Here is a 22,306-nt window from a genome sequence, read left to right as displayed (position 1 = left end):
ACATTCTTATCATTAGGATCTTAGGGCTGAAGGGGCCATTTGTTCCCTGCTTCTTCTATAAATCACCTTGTTTTTAAGTTCTGTCTTTATATTGCCAAATCAGAATAAAAGCTGAAAAAACATGTATGTTTTAAAATATCCACATACTTTAGATTATGGAGATGAAATATGCATTTTCAGACTTGCTTCTGATTTTCAGGTAACCACAGAGCTTGCAGTTTTTCCTCATAATTTCTTCCATTTCAACGTGGTTCAGAGTCCTAGTGTTCTTCCTGGCTGAAAGCGTATAATGTATTTCACTTTGTTAACAGCACACTGGTTACCAAATTTTTTATCTTTAATGATTCTGCTTTAGGGAACTGTCAATTAATAATCCTTGGAGGGACCACCATGAAGAGTTTCTGTAATTAGATTATAATGCGAAGGTTTGCTTAGTCACAGTATTTTTAAAAATTTTTAATTATGATTTTTGGGCGATGACCCCAATCTTCCCATCTTTTACATTCAACTGCCTTTTAAAATTTAGCTATTTATTTATTTATTTATTTTTGGCTGCGTTGTGTCTTCGTTGCTGCGCTCGGTCTTTCTCTAGTTGTGGCGAGTGGGGACTACTCTTTGTTGCGTTGCATGGGCTCTAGGCACGTGAGCTTCAGTAGTTGTGGCACGCAGGCTCAGTAGTTGTGGCTCACGGGCTCTAGAGTGTAGCCTCCATAGTTGTGGCACACAGGCTTAGTTGCTCCGCGGCATGTGGGATCTTCCCAGACCAGGGCTAGAACCCACGTCCCCTGCATTGGCAGGCGATTCTTAACCACTACGCCACCAGGGAAGTCCCTCAACTGCGTTTTTAATGCTGATTTTCTTCAATTTCTCTTGTTGTGTTCATTCTCTTTTTAAAGTCTGTGAGTATAATTAAAACTACCCTACCTTTGAGAACCTTCTGTCCTCACCTAGCAGAATAAATGAAATATGGTTACAAAGACTGAGCATATAAATTACCTCTAGAAAAAGAAAATGCCTTCTACGTAAAGCTTTTTGATTCCCTTTAAATTTATTTATTTTTAAATTCCAGAGCTTGTCGGCTATTTTTTCTCTCTAGTCCAATGATCTTGTTATTAAAGCATTCTTGTAAAAGTAATTTAGCACACATGCCTCGTAGTTATTAACCAAGTTCTACTACATTCAAATATCAAATCACTTTGCAAATGATACTTCCTTCCTTCCACTAGCAAAATATCTTGGGGTGTGGAGGGGCCTGGGGGTTCTTAATTGTCCTGAGTGACATTCAAGTATTCTGCAAAAGTAGTGGAAATGGCTTTGGGTCTTTTAAATAAATATTCATAGGTATAATAAAGATGCCACTCTGAGTGTAGAGTCTCATAAATCAATGACATCAAAAACATGTGCAGAACAATTTATATGAAAAATTATTTAATTAATATAATAGAGCCAACCTTTGACCTAGAAGAAAGGGTATGAGGATGGGGCAGAGAAGGAATGCCCCCAAAAGGCCTTGAACTCAACCCTACAAACACGCTTGACTTAAAATCTTTGAAATGCACTGAACAGAATATATTCTTTTAAATTATTAATATTTTTGAAAATCATAATACATTATAAAATTGTTATTTGTGAAGTAAATTTTTTAAACCTGAGATAACTTCACATTTAATCATACAAAAACAAAATAAAGGTATTTTAGAACTGGAAGGCACTTTAGACATCATCTAACCCTACTTTTTTATTATATAGGGGAGGGTTCTGAGGTCAGGGGAGTCTTCAGGTACTTTCCCAAGGTCATACCACATGTAAATACCAGGTTATACTGTGGTCAAGGCAGACAAGATAATGCATGCTTTGTAAGTTTTTGGCACTATTAGGGGAAAAATAGGTACAATGCACTTACTGTGTACAAAGTGATTTAATTTGACCTGCAGCTTAAGCAAGACCACAGCTGGGTGCTTCATAACAACATAGTTACTTGGATTTTGGGTAAAAGATGATGGTATTCACACATTTTTTTTTTTTTTTCTTGTGGTACGCGGGCCTCTCACTGTTGTGGCCTCTCCCGTTGCGGAGCACAGGCTCCAGACGCGCAGGCTCAGAGGCCATGGCTCACGGGCCCAGGCGCTCCGCGGCATGTGGGATCTTCCCGGACCGGGGCACGAACCCGTGTCCCCTGCATCAGCAGGTGGACTCTCAACCACTGCGCCACCAGGGAAGCCCGGTATTCATGCATTTTAAAGACAGGTTCATTCTAGGGCAGAGTTTTGTAGAACTCAAAATTAATCTCTTTCTTGCTTCTTCCCAGCCCCAAGATAATTCAAACTTTTAACTCCTGTCCTCCTTCTCCCACTCAGAGAATCATACAAATGAACTGAAACAAATCAACCAAAACAGCTAATTACAGTTAACAGGATTATCATTTTATTTCACATGAATTCTAATTTTAATTTGTTCTGGCTTTAATTTTCAGGAAAATTGTTTAGTATCACTGTTTCCTTTTTGAGGTCAGCCCATTTTAGTTCTTTTAAAAATATATTTCTTGGAGATAAGCATATATTATTGCTTTATAATATTCACTTCAGATTGGATCAGGTAGATTGGGGAAGAGCCAAGGGCAGAGGACTGTGTTTTACTGTGGTTATCATGCATGCTAAGTTTATATGTCTATTAAGTTGCATCACACAAAATTTAGAGAGTGATTTCTGAAAGGATTCTCAACATGACTAAAGCCTGAAAAAAATGGCATGAGTACTATACTTCTTAAGGATAATCACACTTTTGTCCTATCCTGGTAAGGCTGATTGTGGATGAATTCTAAGAGGGCATTTTAGAGTAGCGTACTACTTTAAACAGAAGAACGTATGAGAATCATGCCCTTAATGTTTTTAGTTCTTTTTAAAGCAAATGATAGGAAAGAAGGAGGGTGAAGCAGCCATCCTTCTTTCCCCCACCCCCACTCCACCAATGTTACATTATTAAAATTGGAGAGGTTTAGCAGAAACAATAATAAGTTTTTCATTGTTACTTGGCTTAGTGTCCTTTTCTGATTGAGTACTACAGGAAATGAAGACTCCTACAAAGAGACAAAAATGACAATCCACTGTTGTTTCATATCCCAGGCCAAGGGTCTTGTAGGATCCATGAGAGTTGAATGTCAGGGCAGAAGGTCTCAGGTCATTACCATAAAAAGCTCTTTGGCACCCTGTGTCATAGAACAAAGTGTCAGACCAGTTCCCATTACTAGGTGCCTGTGGTGCTTTTCTTCAATAATCAGTCCCATTCAGACAGAGATTTTAAGGTCCTTGATCGTCTTCCTGTTTCACAAGCAGTAATTTTTTAAGGCTAAATTGCCCTAGAGGGAGAATGTTTTTGAAGTAAGGTTTAGAAAAAGAACTTGTTATATCCCAAAGCTGGCCTGATTCTTTCTCCTTTTTCACTAAGATCAGATGCACGTTCAGCTTGGAGGGCACCGAACTTGGGCATGTGGGTAGAGGGCAGCATTGTGGGCAGCATTCACTCCAGCTCCACATTCCAGCAGTGGAGGGCTGGGAGCTAATGTACAAGTACGGATCAATTTTAGGGTGGCCTGCTTAATCCCAAAGAGTGGAATCAGATGAAGATTCCTTTGCCCTACTTTGACCCTCAGCCTCAGATATGGGTACTTTTTTTTCTTCTTGAAACTGTTTAAGAGCATGAAAAACCTGGGAAGTGAAGATAGCCAAGATAACATTGCAACTATGCTATATATAAATGTGTATTTTTTTCTAAAGTGCATTTTCAAAGTCCCAATTAGAAAATGTGCTTCACTGCTTTACTCTGCATATGCCCCAATGAATTCCAAGAGGTCACAGAGGCAGAGTACAAGTTTGGAGATTAGAAGAGCTTGCTCTTTAAAGAGCTATTTTTAGCTTGGAAGGGAGAGTGTAGGCCTGGAAGTGCCTGGCAGGTATGTCCTACAATGGGGATCTAAACTGGAGGTCTGATTCCAGGCCAAGGTCTCAGCAAGGCTCCTTCTGCATTTGCTCTAGGAAAGGGTGGTTCTGCTGATTGTCACTGCTCTGTTGGGGAGTGGGGGTACCAGCTTTCCCTCGGGGAACTCAACCTGTGGTTGGGGGAGACCTCTTGTGTAGAGGGTACATTGTGTCTGGGCCCCGACTGACCTGAGCAGAAATACTAGAGCCTGAGGTGTCCAATAGCCATGTTGGAGGAAAGGACTCCCCAGGACTCATTAAAAATCACGATTATATTTTGATGGTCACTAACCGGGGCTCCTGAGATAAATTTCAAACCAACACTTATATAGAATTGTCATCCCGCAGAGTGCACCATTCCAGGCCAGGAACTAGCGAAGGGCAGGCTTGGAGAGGTAACAGGTGAGGTAGGAGGAAGAAAAATGTCCGCTCCGACTTGTGGACTGAGTCTGGACCCGTTGAGGAGATGCTGGCCTCCCCGCCGGCAGAGAGGGCCTGGTCCCGGGATCTCACCGGATACGGGTGAAGCTGGCCTGTTGGTTGTGTGATGGACAGGGTGAAGGGGAGAAGACAAGGACAAGGTTTGAGAGGGAATGGCGAGGGTGAGATAGAGACACAGATATACAGAGACGGAGAGGGTCAGAAATCCTGAGAGAGACACAGAAGGAGGTAGAAAGACGCCGAGGGCCAGGCATGGAGTACAAGAAAGACAGAGGATGCAGAAAAGAGAGTGAGAGATAGAGACAGCAAGGGAGAGATTGAGAAAAACAGAGACAGTGAGAGTCAGAGCAAAGAGGTGGAGACTGGGAGATACTGGCCGAGGAGGAGGTTTTAGGAGCGAGGGAGGTGGCAAAGGCTGCAAGCATCCCCCATCACCCCACCTCCACTCCCAGGCCGCACCCCCGCCTTGCCCAGCCCCCGGCTAGGAGTCGAGCGCGCAAGGTCGCCCAGTCCTCTCGGCTGTCGCGCGCTGAATGGCTGGCGGTCCGCAGCGCCCGGGTCTCGGTCCTCCCAGCTACAGGTCCGCGGTGCCCCGCGTAGGCGCCCAAGGCGCGCTGGGGAGACCTGCACCCTCCGGCTCCCGTTTCCGCCCTACGCACCGCCCCACTACGCTTCCCGCCACTCCTCTGGCGGTCGCAGTCCTCCTCAAGACCCTTGGGAAGGGTGCACTGCGGCCACCAGAGACAACGCAGGAGCCACTTCTCCCTGCGGGCCCAGCCCGCAGAGAGCCTAGGAGCGGGATCCCTTTACACGGGGTATTAATGGGTCTCTGAGGAATCGTTCGCCCACGTGCCGATGTAATTGCTCGAGTCAGGAAGGTGGGCGAGCCGAGCGGTGGACCTACGGAGAAAGCACCACGGCACTGGCGCCGAGAACCCCAGCGCACTCCAGAGCGTCCCCCAGTGGCCGGGCAGGACCACGGATTGAGCCTGCGACTCCGCTCCGGAGTGGCTCTCGGGCTTCTCAGGGCCGCCGGTAGAGGTACAGCTGCTGGCTGCGCCAGGATCCTCGGGGCTCTGCTCACCCCACCCCTCCCTCTGAAACTCGGACTGCTTGCGCCTGCCGTGTGGCTGTGTTCTTCCGAAAGGCCAGTGTCTTATCTCTCAAGTTCAAGTCCTGAGGACTTGCCCAGTCTCCTCCCCTTAAGTCATTTCCACCATCCTTCGGCAGCCTCGGGAATCAGCGAGCCTCGGACCGCTCGTCCCACATCCAACGCGGGCAGTCCCGGTCTGTCCGGTGCAGTAGCCCGGCGCATTCCCTTCTCACCCTCCCTCTCTTTCTCCCTCCCTTTCTCTCTTCCTCGCTTTCCCCTCTACTTCCCCTCCCTCTCTTGCCTCTTAAGTTTCCTGCACGGTGAATCCAACTGTGCCAAGCCTAGGCTCCCGCGGAACCAATCCTGAGCGCGACCCGGGCACTGGGACGCGGACTCTGCCGAGGCTGGACAAGGCAGCGGGACCGGTCCGCTCCCGAGCATGGAGATAAAGCGCCAGGGAGGGCATGTTCGGGACGCCGGAGACGCCAGGCCCGAGTAGCTCCTCCATGGAGCCTTCGCAGAGCGGTCCCTGCTTGCCGGATTCGCCCCCAGTCCTGCGCGGTACGTACCCTCCGCCTCCACAGTCCCGGTATGGGGGACACCTTGGGGTGGGGTGGTGGGGCAGCAGGAAGGGGCAGCGGGGAAGGCCACTGGCTGGGAGACAGAGTGAGCCTGAGGGGTGACCCTCACAGACCCGGGCAGGCTTCCACTCTAGAAGTTAGCGACTGGCTGTGCCCCTTCGCTCGAAAAAAGTAGTACATGTGTATGCGCGTGGTATCTCTGTGTGTGCAGGGCGCTCGAATGGGTAAATTGAACCCGGCTTTCCTATATGCAAATTGCATTCGCTTTCCCCACCCCCATCGCACCAAACGCGTGGAGATAGCCGGTACCTAATCCTGGTCAGCTCTACCTACCCCTTCCTCTTCCCGCGCCCCCCTCGCTCAATATCTCTCGCTCGCTCTCCCTCTCTTTCTCTCTCCACCTCTCTCTGCTGGTGTGTACGTGTGTGAGCACTGCCAGGGCTGGCGAAGAACCCGCCACCGCCTTTAGTCCGAGCCTCCCGGCCATCAAACACTAGGGCAGGTCTCGCTGCCAGAGACGCTTGGTCTCGGAACCAGCCTGCACGCGTCTCTGTGTGCCCCGCCACCTCCTGGCTCCACCTCCCGGGAACTCGCACCCGAGCAGCGTAGGGCGCAAGGAGCCCCTCATCCTCCAACCCTCCTGCCCGCCTGCCTGCGGACTGCACGCTCGCGGGTTTCAGGCGCTGGATTTGCTCGCTTTTCCGTTTTTCCTGCCTCCCCCACCTCCGGGTTTTTTTTTTTTTTTTTTTTTGGTCCATCCCTCCCGCCACGACCCCCTTTCCGCGCTTGGTTGCCAAGCCTAACCTTGCCCGCGTGGTCATGGGATGTCTAATTTCATTTGTATCTAGGCTGCTGAGAGCGCTCCTTGCTCTGTAAAGTGGATGTCAGGTGGATCTATGTTTTTGAAGGAACAAAGACTCAGCGAACGCACCGCCGAGGAAGTTTGAGACGCGGGAGGATGCAGGCTACGTGCTGGTACGTGCTTCTCCTCTTGCAGCCCACCGTCTACTTGGTAAGTCGCTGCCAGTCCCGCGCCCCCGCAATCACACCCTGGTCGCAAGGCCAGGCAACTGGGGGCGCGCGGGAGGAGGGTGAGACCGCCAGTTCAGCAAGAGCGACGTTCCTAGCGACGGTGTTGGAACAACTTTGGCAAACTGATCTCCCCATCCCTGTGGGATTTTCCGGGGTTCCCACCCTCGTTTCCTGCTCCAGTACCCCCTCTCCTGCGAGTGATTCTAAACCGCGTCTAGGGCGCCCTAGACACCCAGAAACCGAGGAGATAGCTGGACGGGATGCTTTATAGGGAGAGAAGGCAAAGAGAAGGGGTGGAAGACAGGGAACTCTTATTAGTTCATCCAGAGTTTAAACGAAAGGAAATGGAGGTGGAGAATGGAAAGCAATGAATCTGCCCAGGTCCCCGACTTCGAAAGTATATCCACACACCTAACCCCCAGTTTGGAGATGCGGCACATAAAGAAGTGCAGGTAACTTTGTTCGACTTGTAGGGTTCAGACAGGACAAGTTTAACTATCTAGCAGCCCCACAAGCGTCCAGATGGAGTTGGGTCAGAGATGCTCCAGCAAACATGTAGAGGCTCCCCTTCCCTCTCCTCCCAATCTCTCCTTCCCACCAAATAACCAAACCCCAGTTCCAGTGCTGAGCCCCTTATTAGGGAGCGGCAGACCTTGTCGCTAGGGAGAAAATACTAAGCAAAGCTACCATCCGAGTCCTCCCAGAGCCGTTTTCTGAGGTCCGGACTTTGCCCACTGTTGGAACTGGGGTTTGCGTGGGCAGGGTGGAGGGCTTTGAGGGAAGCACTTTATTGTGGTGGTGGTGGATTGGTAGCTGTGGGCACCGCGCGGAACCAAGACCGAGAGCGCAATTTCTCGGGTCTGACTTCAGGGAGGGCCAGGGACAGTCTTATCCTGCTGGTGAAGTTGTGCTCAGTGCACAGAACCCCATAACCTACCTCTGGGCCGCTGGAGCGCACTGAGGGCTCTGTGTGTTCTGACTAGGAACAAGAAGCGCTGGGGCGGCATGATGGGTTGAATAAACGGGAATGGGGTGAGCGGTGCCGTCTCAACCCCAAGGGCTTCAGAACCCACAATTCTTGGAGCAAAAGTGTTGCCATCCCTGCAGTTGAGAGCGTTTCCCAGCTGATGCCCTGGTGCCTGTGAGTGCAGGGCTGCTAGTTGTGTGAACTCTGTATATGCTAATGATGTGTATGTATACGTGTGTGTGAATATGAATGTAAGGGTATGTGTGTAAACGGGTTTCAGCTGGAATCCAAGAACCCTCAGTGTTGCGTGTGTTTGCACCTTTATCGCCTGACCATGGCAGCCGCGGACGCCAGAGGGCGCTGCGCGTCAGTGTCCTCGCCTACAGGACACCTTGGGGTAAACAGGTGAAAGCCCGGGCAGCCAATCCAAAAGAACGGCCTTTCTTGACTCCTTTACCAAAGTCTGTGCCTTCCCCGGCTAGAATGCAGACGCACTGCAAAAAGTGTCCTTCCCATTTCTCATCTTCAATCATTCTTGCCCACCTGTGTCCAGTAAACCCACTGACATTGAGAGCTTAGAGAAGCATGGCATAAAGTTTGGCCAGAGGAAACACAGAAATTGTTTGTTGAAAGAAGGGGGAGGGACCCAAAGTGAAAGCTACAGAGGGAGAATGTTAAAGCTTCCCTTGACCATGGAAACCCTCCTGCCCCTCTCCTCTGCATACCTTTACGCAGGACCTGAACCTCAGGACTGTTCGTAACGTCCTTGAACTGTGCTCACACACGGCAGAAGCTCGCGGCCGTGGTGCAGTTATTGCTTGGAACAAGTATTTCGATAGTCTGGAAAATAATCTGTCAAAAGTAGAAGTGAAATCAATATGTTGTGTTAAATTTTAAATGTGTTTGTTGGCAGTTAAACCGTTTTCCACTCATTACAACAACAGTGCTGGATTTATTCTAATGCGCTGCGTTCTCAACAACAAGCACATTAATTCTCCTTTAATTGTAAACTGGGAGCATTTGAAAACCATTCAGTGTGAAAATTATGCTGATTCAATTACTGTTTAGTTACAGACTTCATTACCTGAATGCCTTTTGGTAATACAGAGAAAGGAGACAATTTTTCCAATTTCACTCAAAACAATATAAAATGTGAACAATAAAATAGAGAAGGCGATTTAGAAGTCCATTCTTTTTCTCTCCGATCTAAAATTGTTTTATGTGTCGGGGATTAGAAACCACACGCACCACAAAAACAAAAGGCTGGTGGCTGTGACCCAAGGCAGTATTTCCAGGGATTGCAGTCCCACGGTTATTTGTCGGCAAGATCCCAAGCTGTTTTCCAGGAGGAGCAAGAAGCTGACTTTTACCATGGAGATGAATTTAGAAGGGTGAATTGGGCAGTCAGGACAGGTTGGATTTCGGCAAGTAAATAAATAGAAACCGTTGATTAAATCTCTCGGGCAATGAGACAGACCAAGAAGTGGTCAGAGCTTCTTTATCCATCTATTTTGTTAAATACCAGAAACAGTAACTGAATTTATCATTTGTTTGGAGCTGCACCCCAAAACATCCCAGACCTTTGCAAGAAACTGCAATAGATGCCTGCAGGTTGTCAGGAGATGCTTCAAGTTACACTCCAAAAAGGCAGGGGTGGCAGAACCATTATTTTATTTTCCCCCTTGAATTGCCACAATCTAGGGAGGAGTTGGATGAATAATTTTTCTGTCCTTATGGACTCACACCACAAGTTAAGTGACAGGGGCACTCTGTACATTGCCTCATAGCTGATACCACAGTATCACCTTTCTCTTTAAGCCCCTCGAATCCCAGTTATATTTCCCAAGGAATAATCACACATTATGTTCCAGGATCAAGATTTGTTTAGGTATCTCCTATGCAACAATATTTAGGCTTCTGCTTCTAGAGACATACCTTAAATACTCCCAATTTTAAGAAGATTTTTTTTTAATGAAAAATAACTCTCTATCCAGCAGATCAGTGTTCCATATTTAAGCCACAGTTCCCAGCCTGTATTTAGGTGAATGTTCTCAAAGTATGTTTCATGGCCCAGGGTTCTTTGAATGCCTGTTCTAGTTTGAGAATTTTGAGTCTTTTTTTGTGCTTTGAGAGATGGGTCTGTCCTGTTTCAAACTAGAAGCTTATTTTAATACTGCAATGGGAAGTTAATTAGAGATGTGTCTGCAAAGTTACCTCCTGAAGCATATTAGCTAGGATACTCAAAAATCACCACAGGGCTAACTCCAGCCATAAATGCAGAGGAGTGGGAAATCATTAAAAAAAATAATAAAGGCAAGGAAATCTTCTGTTTACTGAATGTTATTGAATTGCTGACTTAAAATTCTGAATTCTGCAGGAGAGGAACTTATAGTGTAATAATACTTGTTAAAAATAAAAAAGTCCTGCAATCTTTATTCTCCTGTCAGTTCTGGATTGATTCCAGGATATTTTCAGTATGATATAATGGGGTAGCAGATAATAGCATTTTAACAGAATTGAAGCACACACTGGATAATCTAGGGAAATGTGGTTTCTGGATGGGAAGAATGAGGGTCCTAAGTTGAGTTATGAGCTGAAGGACAGGCATGAGCACACAGGGAGGGCACCTCCCAGCAGAAGGCAGAGGTGTCCTGCTTGGGGGCTCACCTGTGGCAATTTTCAGAGTCAAGAAAGAAGTAAAATAGCACTCCCAGGGCATGTTAACAAAAACGTTACTCAGAAACTGAGTCCAGAGATTCTGCTGAGAGGTTGAATGATGCTACTGTGATCAAGTCACACATCCACAGTCTATTCTGAGAAGAGGCCCCTTGTCCTCCAATTTAGTTCCCACCATTTTTGCTAGGAGATTAATTTGCTAATAATCTAGTCGCTTTTTTAACCGATATGGGCAAAAATGGAAAGTTCTTTCTAAAACTTGTGCTTAACATTTTGATTCATCTATTCCCTCGAATTTAGGGTATCCTGAAAATATGAATTCCATACCAGTTGTTTAACAGGGATTAAAGCATGGTTAATATATTCATGGAATACTATCTCTACACTGTTAGAAGCCAGACTGTTTGGGTGAATTCCACTCATTATGAAGGTAGCTGTTAAGAAATGTGGAAGCCAAGGGAAAAGTAGCAGGAAAGAGATCACCAATGTCTATCCTTTGGACTAGGTATGTGTACTTCCCATTCTTTGAAAATTAAGCCAGCTGACCACTGAACATTTTAATTAATTTCAGCTTATTCCTGAAAAGAAAAGCACATTACCTAACAGCAGTGATTCAGTGTTCTCTATTAAGGTCAGTTCTTGGAGGCAGTACTATAAGTTACCCAATCCCACTGAATTTCCTGACTCTTGTGCCCTAGATCAGCCTTCCAGATAAAGGATTAAACCTAGATTTTTAAAGGAGCCTATGCCTCAGCAGCACAAAATGAGAATTCATCAGTCTCAAGACCTATTCCAGGGCTCTGTGAGAGGAGAAGTTGCTACTACTCCAGGCATTTCCCTGAAATAGTCAACTCTCCACTGACCAGGAAAGCAGCTCTCTGGGTGTGTGGAAAGCGCTTGGGTGGGTCGCACTTCTACTCACTTCCAGGAGGATTATACTGGTCTGGGGCCTTCTAGTGATACTTTTGGGGAAACAGCTTTCAGTATTAGAAGGAGAGAACTAGAATTGCTCCAACTTTCTCAGCAGTATTTCCCCAGAAAGCCATTAAGTTTGTGGCTCCTCTTTGTGTGAAGTTGATTTCCATCTGGCTTTGAATTGTTGGCGGCTATTTCCTCCTTAATGAAAGTGTTGTCTGGGTGAAAAATATATCAGGTGTCAGGGAAATTGGTTGATTTTTTTGAGATAGGTGCCCAATGTCCTACTTTTCTATCTGAGGGAAGATTTTCTGCAGACTACAGAAATTGACAGTATTGTCCAGGTAATAACCACCGACGACAATATTTTCAAAAGGGCATTTGAGTGATGAAAGCATTTGGATATTGCTTTTTCAAATAAGCAATTTTCTCTCTTGGGCTTCTTTGATTTTTATAGGGGGTGGGGGAGAAGGGGCCACGCATTGGCAAAGGGATGCCTTCCCGGTTTCGCCTAGTTCTGAAATACCTAGGTACTTGTCAGCCTTGCTTGGAATTGCAGGGTCTGAAGAGCTCTCAGTGAGTTTGACTGTCGCCGCAGTGATATTAAGGGTCAAAAGGGAATCCTGAGAATGAAGAATAACCCTCTTGTTGCACTCTTCTTCCCATAAAGAAAGCTGATGGAAACTGTGAAAATTTGCCTGCTCTCAAGTGGCTAGCTAGGAAGCGTTTTCTTCTTTCTTTCTTTCTTTCTTTCTTTCCTTTCCTTTCTTTCTTTCTCTCTTTCTTTATCTTTCTCTCTTTCTTTCTTTTTTAAAAAAATGCCCAGGTTTGATTCGATTCAGGTAAGTTCTCTTAAAGCAACCTCGTCCTTTAGGAGCTTCAGATCTCATTCTAAGACCTTAACAGTCCGCGCCATTTTAATTAATAGAGGGAAGCAGGCGAGTTGGCCTGCCGGGCGCCGTCGGGTCAGCGACTTCCAGAGCAGCTGGGTGGCAAGGCGGGTCTGCTCCCTCGCCTCCCCCTACATTCTTCTAGCCAGTCCTGCCGTCAGTTTGCGGGAAGTTGCGGTCTTGATTTACCCGCTACTCAAGCTCCAGACTAGCTCTTTTTCTCTAAGTCAGCACTAACCCCTCCCGGAGCTCGGTAAACACGGCGCGCGCGCATTTTTCTGCTGCCGATGGGCAGGTTGACGACTCCGCTTGAAGGAATGTGACAATAAAGTGGGAACCAAAGCTTGGCAAGCACTTAATCAAGGATAAAAAGGTTCCGCCGTAAGGATGTCACTCAATTTATTGTGAAAGTCGAATGAATTACCTTAAATGAAAGTGCTTCCCAGATGAATATTACCGGCAATTTCCTGAGCTGGCTCTGTCAGCACGAGATGAGGAAATGCCAACCCAAATCAGGAAAGAGCGCCCATCTCAATTACTATGCCAGCTTTCCAGGAGCGGCTTTTTATTGAGATGATATGTATTGGCGGCTTCTTCAAGCCCCTCCGCGCGCCCAGGAGCGCGTTGGCGCATTTTCCAAGTTTGCTGTCTGCCCTCGCTGGTTGCTGGCTGTTGTTTAAACTTCTAATGAGCTTGCCGCGTTTCTGCTGCGGGCTCCAAACCTGGTTGCCTTCTCTGTAAACAGCTTTCCCTAGTGTGTTTTGTTTACTTCGGAGGTGGGGGCTGGCGGCGGATGGGTGGGGGTGAGGCGGAGAGAATTCCCCTTCTAGGGGTCCCACTGTTATAGAAGGTTCCTCGGCATCAGGTCGGGGGCTCGGGAAGGCAAGGCGGCGCCCAGAGCTGGGGCCTGGGGATGGTGCGTGCCGTAGGGCCTCAGGAGCAGAGAGCGCGCTGCACGTGCCCCTCCCGCCGCGGCTTCGCCGGCTCCCACTTCCTTTAAATTAATGAGCGTATTTTACTTGTTCCAGCCGGAAATACGATGGGGAGGGGGATAAGCAGGCCGCGGCCGGAGCGCACCGCTGCATCTTCATGAGAATGGAGAACCGTGAGGCTTTTCTGGTGCTGTTTTCCTCCCACAGTAAGACAAATTGCTGCTTGTAAAAACCGAGTGTTTCCTTAGAAACTGGCTCGTGGGGGCTCTCCTCGTCCCTGCCGAACCTGACTCTGGCCGGGCGTCGCCCAATATCCCCGCCACCCTAATGGATTCTGACGGGAAGGATCGAGGCAGCGGCTCGAGGGGCGCGAAGAGAGGCTGCGCGCCCTCGCCCCACCGGAGGGAGCGGGCGTCCTCCTGACGTATGCCGCCCTCGTTCTCAGACCCCCTTCCCACCCATTGATTTTCAAGGCCATTTCAAGTCATCTTCTTCAGTTAGAAGCGAGAAACTTCCTTCGACGTAGGCTTCAGACCTTCGACTCGGAAACTCAGCCCTCTGACCGAAGCCGCGGAGTTCGGGCCCGGGGAAGTTTCCCAGCCTGAGTCACCGCCGTCACAGTTGCGCTCTCCAGTGTCTGCTTTTAGCCTCAGGTGACCTCCAGCAGTCCCAACGGGTTTATGAAAACACAGGTGCAGCGCTCTCGCATCTGGACCCCAAGGCCTCACACCAGAAGCGTGGCTTCTGGGGAACTCTTCGTTGACGCCGCCGAGCTTCCATGCTCCTGGGGCAGCCGGCAGGACAGCAGCGGTTCTCCGGAGGGAGACCGCGGCGCGGAGGGTGAATGGGGCCTTGGCCGGAGGCCGGCGGCTGGGCAAGCCGGGCCCGCAGTGCGATCCCTCAAGACCACGGACAGCGCCACAGGCTCCGCCCCGCGTGGTGCCCGAGGCCCGGCCTCCCTCCCAGCCGCGGTGCGGGCTCGGCCCCTCTGCAAGCAGAGTGCGCGCTTTCCGCAGACACATCGCTGCCGCCCAGTCGCGACCTGAACCACCCGCCTCCCCCTCCCAGTCTTTCGGGAGCACGAAGCTCCGATCGCTAGGTCCCCAAGGTTTCCTGTGGTCCGAGCTTCTCGTTAGCGCTCCTTTCCCCGCCCCCTCCCTGGTGGCGGCGTCACGTGGTCGCCACAGAGTTTGTCCCGAGGAGAGGTGAATCCTTCTTTTCCTCCACTTTCTCCTCCCCTGCCCCCATTGCCTCGCACAGTTCGTTAAATCTACCCCTCTTCCCAAACAGAAACGCGCATCCTGTGAGGTAGAGCGGCAAGCATCTTTAACACTGTAAAAGACTCGTTTGACAGGCAAGGAAACTGAGGTAGGAGGGTCACGAAAGAGTAAAACCAAGTGGGGAACAATGATTCCTGCCCTATCTCCCACCTACGGGGAGCACGGCTGGAGCCACCAAGTCGCCCACCAGATATGCGCCTTTAAAAAGCAGCGCGGGGTGGAGTGGGGTGCGGAGTCCTAATTATTATGAATTTCCAGAGGAGCAGTAATTATTCACGGAGAGCAGGCGAAACAACGCCTGAGCAAGGGAATCGATATATTTGCTATCGAAGGTGCCTGGCTCGCCCGTAATGCAGACGAATGGGGATGCAGCCTCATTATTTTCCGTGGTTAGGCTCCCCGGCGTGGGGCCCGAAGCAGCATGGGATCTATCATCATTAGACCCAGGATGGGGGTGGGGGGCAGTTTCTCCTTATTTACTTAGCAAAACAAACAAACACTCCACCAACCCTACCCCCTCGAACACTGATACACAACCGTCGTTCCTCCTCCTCTTCCCCTCCCCTCGCCCTCTTGCTCCGGCTGCTGTTGCACACTCCCCCTCCCCCCCGCCCCGGGCCTCCCCGAGCACTCTAGAGCGGACACTGCGGTCACTTGAAGCGCGAGCAGTTCCTCCTTGGCGGCGGTCACACGGTTGATTTGGTCCAGAAATAAGCCGGAGAGTACCGAGCGTTGGCGCTAGGGGTTCTCGGTGTCAAAGGCGAAGGTTGGCTGGGAAGTTCCGTCCTTTTCTCTCGCCTTAGCGTCAGAGCCGGTCCTTTCTGGACTCCCGATTCTGCAAATCCCCGCAGTATTAAAGGAGCAGAGGTCTGGCAGGTAGTGCTCCATCAACCCGTGTGAGAAGCCAGCTTGGAGAAATGCAAGCCCGAGAGAAGAGAACGAATCTGGAGGTGAAGGGGAGTCGAATATTGAATAGGAAGGGAAGGGAAGGTTTAGGCATAACGCCTCCAGGGTATTCTCGAAGGTCCCCGGTGAGAACGGCCTTCTTCCTGCTCCAGGTGAGATGCTGGCCGTTTGCCTCGCGCGCCAGTCAGCTGCAGTTTTCCAGGAGTGGGAATGGGCCCCACTTGCACCCACTGGAGTCGCCGAACTGTTGAGGGTCCTGCCGAGTATATTGCACAGCGTTTCCCCATTTCTCTTCCGTTCTGCAGCCTTCACGCCCTGGCACAGCCTTTCTCACTCCTAGAAGTTGCCTCACGCTCCTGGTGGGCAGCTGCTGGGATGAAACTTGTATTCCTGTACAGGTGTCTTCACTGTTCCCTGAAATGCCAGTTTTTATGGTCAAGTGAGGGGTGTGTGTGTGTGTGTGTGTGTGTGCCCACGCGCGCGTGCGTGTGTGTGTATCTTTGAGTGCTTGGTCTTCATCTGGCAGCCTTTCCCTTATTACAGCAGATCAATGCTGCAGAGAAGATAGGGTGTGGCCCTTAAAAAAACCCTAACTCCTCCTCCTTAATTGCAGTAAAACTAAAATAATTGTAATAACATTTATAATAACACTGATGAGAACAAAATTTAAAATTGTGGACTTCCAGCCACTAAAGTAATAATAATACCCTTCTCCCCTGGAATTTTCTTTTCTTTGGAGCCCAGCCTTTCATGGTACATTGTGATTACCTGAGTGTCTTTGTTTCCTTGCCAGCAGAGACAGCCAGCCAGCACAACACCAGCACTGTATGATCTACTGGCATCATTTCCACCCACCATCTTCATTTTTAGAGGTTTTATAATTAAACTCCGTGAGATATATGTAACATAACTCCAGTGGAGGACTTTTTATTTATATTTATGTAGCATGCTGAGAAAGGAAAATTAAGGAAGTGCTTATATTGAAGTAATAAGCCTGCTTTGATATTAACAGAAATGTCACTTTAATTTACTTTTCTCAAGTCTAAAAGACTGTCTCTGTGAGACCAGACCCCATAGTCATGCCTTTTTCAAGAGAGATCCCAATAAAGTGAAAAAGACATTAATTAGCTTGTACTAACTTAGTGGGAAAAAAAGCCAGGCTCGCCACTCACTGGAAATATATACTAGGCTAAATGTGGCAAAGTTGCAGTATGATGGAAGTTGAGCAGCTAGCTGGAAACAGCTGTAAAGCCCTACATTTTTCTGCCTATCCCTGCCCCTAAACTGTCACAATGCACATTTATACATAGAGTAACAGGGCCTTCCAGAGCCAACACAAAGACATCATGCTGCAAATCAACAGGAATTTTAATAAAAACTGAAAACCATAGACTAAAAGGAAGAAGGCACCGATTTCCTTCTCTAAGATAGGTTATTGCCAGAAAAATTATGATGGAAAGGCTTGGAGAAAATGTCCTGGCTTAGAAGACCCTTTTTCATGTACAGGTTAAACACGCACACATACATACACACACACACGCACACACATAAGAGCAAAACTGGATATACATCTGTACGTCTACTCTTTGAAGGATTCCATGGAAAATTATAATAAGGAATTCTTTTGTTTTCATAAGTTGTTGGACCCGAAATTTCAGCTTGGGTTTGACAGTACCATTTCCTTGATAGGAATCTAGTACCTGATACTACATTGTTGTCCTGTTTATGTCAGTATTTTCAGCTATAGAATGAAAGCAATTTTGGTGAAGAACTACTGGCACGACAGCTGGAATTTCAGTGATGTATATATATGCCAACCTCTCCAACTGAACTTTAGTAAATGATACTTCTCCTTGCAACCTTGTAGCTGAATGCTATTAGAGGCCCACAGGTATATAAAACAGCTTATATAAAATTAATGGACTGCTTTACATTCACAATCTCTTACTTGTGAAGCCCTTGTAAAATATTACACCTATTTAAAATAGGGAGAATATAAAATCAGGTTTGGTGTGCAATCGGTAGTTGTAGATGGTTCGATGAAGTAGTTGATTGTTTTGAGTGAGTTTAACAGTGTGATGGAAATTTATTGTTCATCTTTGTTCACTGATGTGCTAATCATAAGGCTGCTTCTTCTTTTATGTACTTGGCCAGTTTTGAAACTGATCGTAAGGTTCCAAGGCAACATCTAAGTACATAATCAAAATTTTAGGAAAGATGAATTTATTGACTTACTAGATTACAAAGAGATCCATGAGTCACCATGAAGTCGCACACACACACACACACACACACACAAACCCTCCAACATTGCTTTATTATTTTGTTTAAAATGATCAACCATATATTTATTGGCATTGAATACACTGAACATTTTATATGCATTTTTTGAATAAGAAAATGGATAGAGGTTTTAATTTAGCATCAGACTTCATAAAAATAGTCTTTCTGAGTATAGTGAAATTATTAAAATAAATCTCTTCTTGTTTTTCATTGGTGTGGACAAACTTTGGAAAAATGAGAGATCCTCATTCTTTTTTTTTCCCCTCCAAACATATATTAAAGACTGCATTTCTCTTTAATCTGTTACTTAGTTTATGATCTCAAAGACAAGCTGTAAGCCCCACTATGGATTTTTTTTTCCTTACTATGCATTTCGTTTGGGGAATGAAGCATTTTTTTTCTCCTGCCTTATCAGACTGAGAATTTTACGCAGCCTAAAACCATAGTGACATTTTCAAAGCCTTCTTCCCCCTTTCCCCCACTTCACTCGAAGTTTACTAGGTAAACTTCTAGAATGGTCATAGTTTTTTCTTCTTGTATAAATGGCCACTAGACTATTGTGTTAATGCCTCCTCTAAATGAGAAGCATTGCCCTAATTTACCAACCATGTATATACATTGCTGATGCTGCTCCCTACTTGATGGAAAACTCTTAAAAACATCCATTGGATTACATGAGATCCATTACACTTTTTGTTTGAGAAGTTTTCAATGAAAATGCCATAATTAATCCCAGGTTTGATTCTAAAACTGAATTGAACTATGACTTGTGATTTGTTGTTGGAGCAGCTGTGCTGTTGGTAATAGGACCGACTACATGATCTCTGAAACTGGAAATATAAAATACCTTTACTCACATATTTTTTCTGGTTATTTGTGAATAGTTTTTTGTGCCAGGGCACCATCATTTATTGTCTTACAGCATTAAATGTAGAGAAAGATGCAAACCACTGCATATGAAGTTATTCATGGATAGTCAGTGTAGTATTTCTCTGCTCTTGATGTGAAACTTAATTGCTATTGATGTTGAGATTTTGCAGAACATGGCAGAGTTTTTGCCTCTTTCACAAGAAATATGTAATTGAATGATGAGTGCCTCATATTAGATTTTCAACTTTATTTCTTTTGGTTTAGTAAGGCAGTGTTATGAGTAGCTGCACCAGAGGCAGCCACAGTCTCTAGCCATTATCAAACTAAAGCAGAACTGGCACTAGCACATATGAGCTGAGCTACCGCTTTTGGATCTGCAGCTCTGCTGTCAGACTGAAATGTTCTGGAGTGTGGAAGCATGAAGAGTGAATGATTTGGCCTGAGATGTTTAATCCTGCCTTGCATTCTTGACTGAAATCCTTCACAGTTAGAAGAGCTCTAATGTGTGGCCAGATGGATTTGCACGTTTCTCAGACTGATGGATTTTTTTCTGCCCTTGAACAAATACTGAAAAAAATGAGAAGTTTTAACAGCAAATCAACATGCCAAAAGATGGCTGATATCCTCCCAAAGACCACTACTTCTAGCTAGGTGGATAATATCATGGCACCTGTGCAATGTCAACAATGAATTCATTACTCTTCTATTCAGGAATAGAAGAGTAATGATGAGAAAGTGGGTGACTTCTTGCTCCAGTGAAGACCTGGCCACAGGAGGGAGAAAATAGGCCCTTTTCATTAATCCTGGATGCCTCCACCCCGCTCCGGTCTCTCATTTCTCACTTCAATTCTTAAGGGAAATGGCGTTGATAAAAGACTTATTAGGAGAAAAGAGGGGAAGAGAATGGCAAAGTATTTTCTTAATTCTGTGACCTTGGGCAAACTTTTTAACCTCTCAGATCTTAATTACCTAATCTATAAAATGAGGCTAACAATACCTCCTACTCAACAGAGTTGTTATTGAGGATTAACTGAGTTAATGTGTTACAAAGAGCTTAGAAAGGTGTGTGGCACATAGCAGTGGTGAATCAATAGTAAAGGAAAAAAGTTGAGGGAAACGTTTCTGGACCAGGTTCCCATGCTCCCAGCACAGCTGTTACAAGGATGAAACACCGCTCTGCCCTAAGACCAATCCTATCTTTTGTTTCCCTCTTGCAGCTGGTTGATTGCTGTACCGTTTGCCCAGGGCTGCCCAGTAAGCCATATGTATTTAATGAGAATAGTAACCATTATGATTCAACAAAAGAAAATGGCCATTTTTACAGCAACTACCCAAGTGTTTATAGAAATGAAGAGACAAGTCATCGGCAGGCCCAATGAACAGACTGCCTAATTGAAATGAGAATTCTTGTGATGTTTTAATTTCAGGTGGCAAGCACTATGGGCATTTATTAAGATCTAATTTTAAGTATTGATTAATTTGTGAACAGTATTTGCTTTTATTTACTTTTCTTTTAACACTTGAAATTCTCTTAAAATTTGCACACAAGGTAATCAAAATGTACAGCCCACTGGGTTTTAAAGTACAAAGACCTTTGGACAGGGGAGACAGGCTGCTTTTCTCTGGTGAAGTTCATTCTAGCTGCACGCTTGTATGTGGCAGTACATTAGCTCCCCAGAAGTACTAGATGAAATAATTTAGTGGGTTGAGAGCACAGCACCCTTCCTATATGCTGCTCAGAATATCTCCTGTAGGCCACCATATGCCTCCTTCCACGGCATTGTCCTGCGTACCCAAGAAGGGTTCCTACACAGAGATAGTATTTTGTGTCTTGGATTTGACTTGAGAGTGGGGAAGGTGTGGAGATGACTGCAAAAGATAAAATCTTCTACCTTCTTGTTTATACCCTGAGCCAAGCACTGTGCCAGGACTTTAGCATGGATTTTTTTCATTTAGTTCTCTTAACCCTGTAAGGTGATAGGTACCATCAGTAAGGTACTATTAATATCACTAATATTAATATATTAATATGCCCATCCTAGTCATATCATTAATAACACTCCATTTTATAGATGAAACAATTGAGGTACTGAGAATGTGAATGAACAGTGCAAGGTGGAAAGATTCTCTTCCAGATAGTCTAATTCTTGAGCCACTGCTTTTAATTACAACACCATAGTGTGTGTGTGTGTGTGTGTGTGTGTGTGTGTGTGTGCGTGTGTGTGAGATTAAAATATTTTTTGAAAGAAGGAACTGGATTGCTTTCTACTTCAGTGACTAGTTCTTGCTTCCCCTTCCTCTGGATAGACCTTATTTGGATAACTGGATGTGTACATAAAACGCTGTTGGTACTGCTGTAATTTAGTAGTTTTATTAGATGTAGTGCATCAAAGGGGGGATACAAATGTAACATATGCAGGTTTGACACTGATAGTCGTGACTCTAGCTTCTGCTGATGGCATGTGTGGGACACAGTCTCTTTAGGAACTCTGCATCTGTTGACCTGACCAATATGAAAAATGATCCCTGGGCCTCAGGGTAAGGTAATAAGTGAGACCCGGGCATAAAGCACAGCTCTTACAGTCATCTGTGATGGAATTTAAAATGATCCATGACATCCGTATCTCTTCTAACAAATCACACGCCTGTTTTCTGAATTATTTGCCATGTCCGGGCAGGAGGAGGTAGGGAGAGGAGAGTAGAGTTTATTTGTAAGGGGATAACCCCATGTAAGAGGCATAAACTCTAGTGTTTCTCATGGCATTTATCCTCGTGAGTTCTGTGTTTCTGACAGCTGACAGATATAAAAGAGAGATACAAATCCATATTATTTTATAAGCAAAATCTTTGCACATTGATACAAATTAAGGAACTTTAAAAAATCTGTTTAGCTTAATACCTTATAGTCAAAATAGCCCCAAACATTTAACTAGTTTAGCATAGGCATTTTCACTGTGGGCTGGATATGTGATTTAAAAGTAAAATAGAAAAATGCTCACAAAATATTTTATAGAATTACTCAGTCTATGTTGAATTTAGGAATTTTTCTATTTCTGAAGAATAAAGGTAGATCCAAGATATTCATGCCCAAAGTAGAAGGCCTCTGGCATGAGATGAAGTTGGAGTGTCTGGCATCATTTCAGTCTTGTACTACATTTGACCTTGGGAGAGCTTAGTTATGCCTTGGGGCAAAAAATTAAATGTTCCATTTTGCAGCAGTATCATCCTTCACCTTTATGTGGATTTAAAAATGTAAATAAAATTGCTTTCTGTAAATGGTATACATGAAGGTCATACTCATATTCTCTGCAAGGATTCCAAATGCCATTTGACCCATCATTGGCTCAATAGATAACAATGTGTTCTATTAGTTTCTAGTAATCTACTTTTTAAGCATTTTATGACCCAATATTTTTATGCTTAGTTCCTAGTTTGTGAAATAAGAAATCAGAAATAAACCTTTAGC

General features: G+C 45.9%; 1 protein-coding gene across 1 annotated transcript in view; it reads left to right on the top strand.

The window, feature by feature from the left end:
* Window positions 1-7,047: 7,047 nt before the first annotated feature.
* Window positions 7,048-22,306, top strand: part of NXPH1 (neurexophilin 1) — a gene marked incomplete at both ends in the record, with an annotated part of 287,926 nt that continues 272,667 nt past the window's right edge. Inside the window, one exon of the mRNA XM_079711666.1 lies at window positions 7,048-7,101. Coding sequence (XP_079567792.1) covers window positions 7,048-7,101 — 54 coding nt within the window. The remainder of the gene's footprint in view (window positions 7,102-22,306) is intronic.

The sequence above is a fragment of the Hyperoodon ampullatus genome, assembly GCF_949752795.1.
Source record: "Hyperoodon ampullatus genome assembly, chromosome: 9".
NCBI lineage: Eukaryota > Metazoa > Chordata > Mammalia > Artiodactyla > Ziphiidae > Hyperoodon > Hyperoodon ampullatus.
The sequence above is the reverse complement of the archived record's forward strand: the minus strand, read 5'-3'. Positions and strand labels throughout refer to the sequence as shown.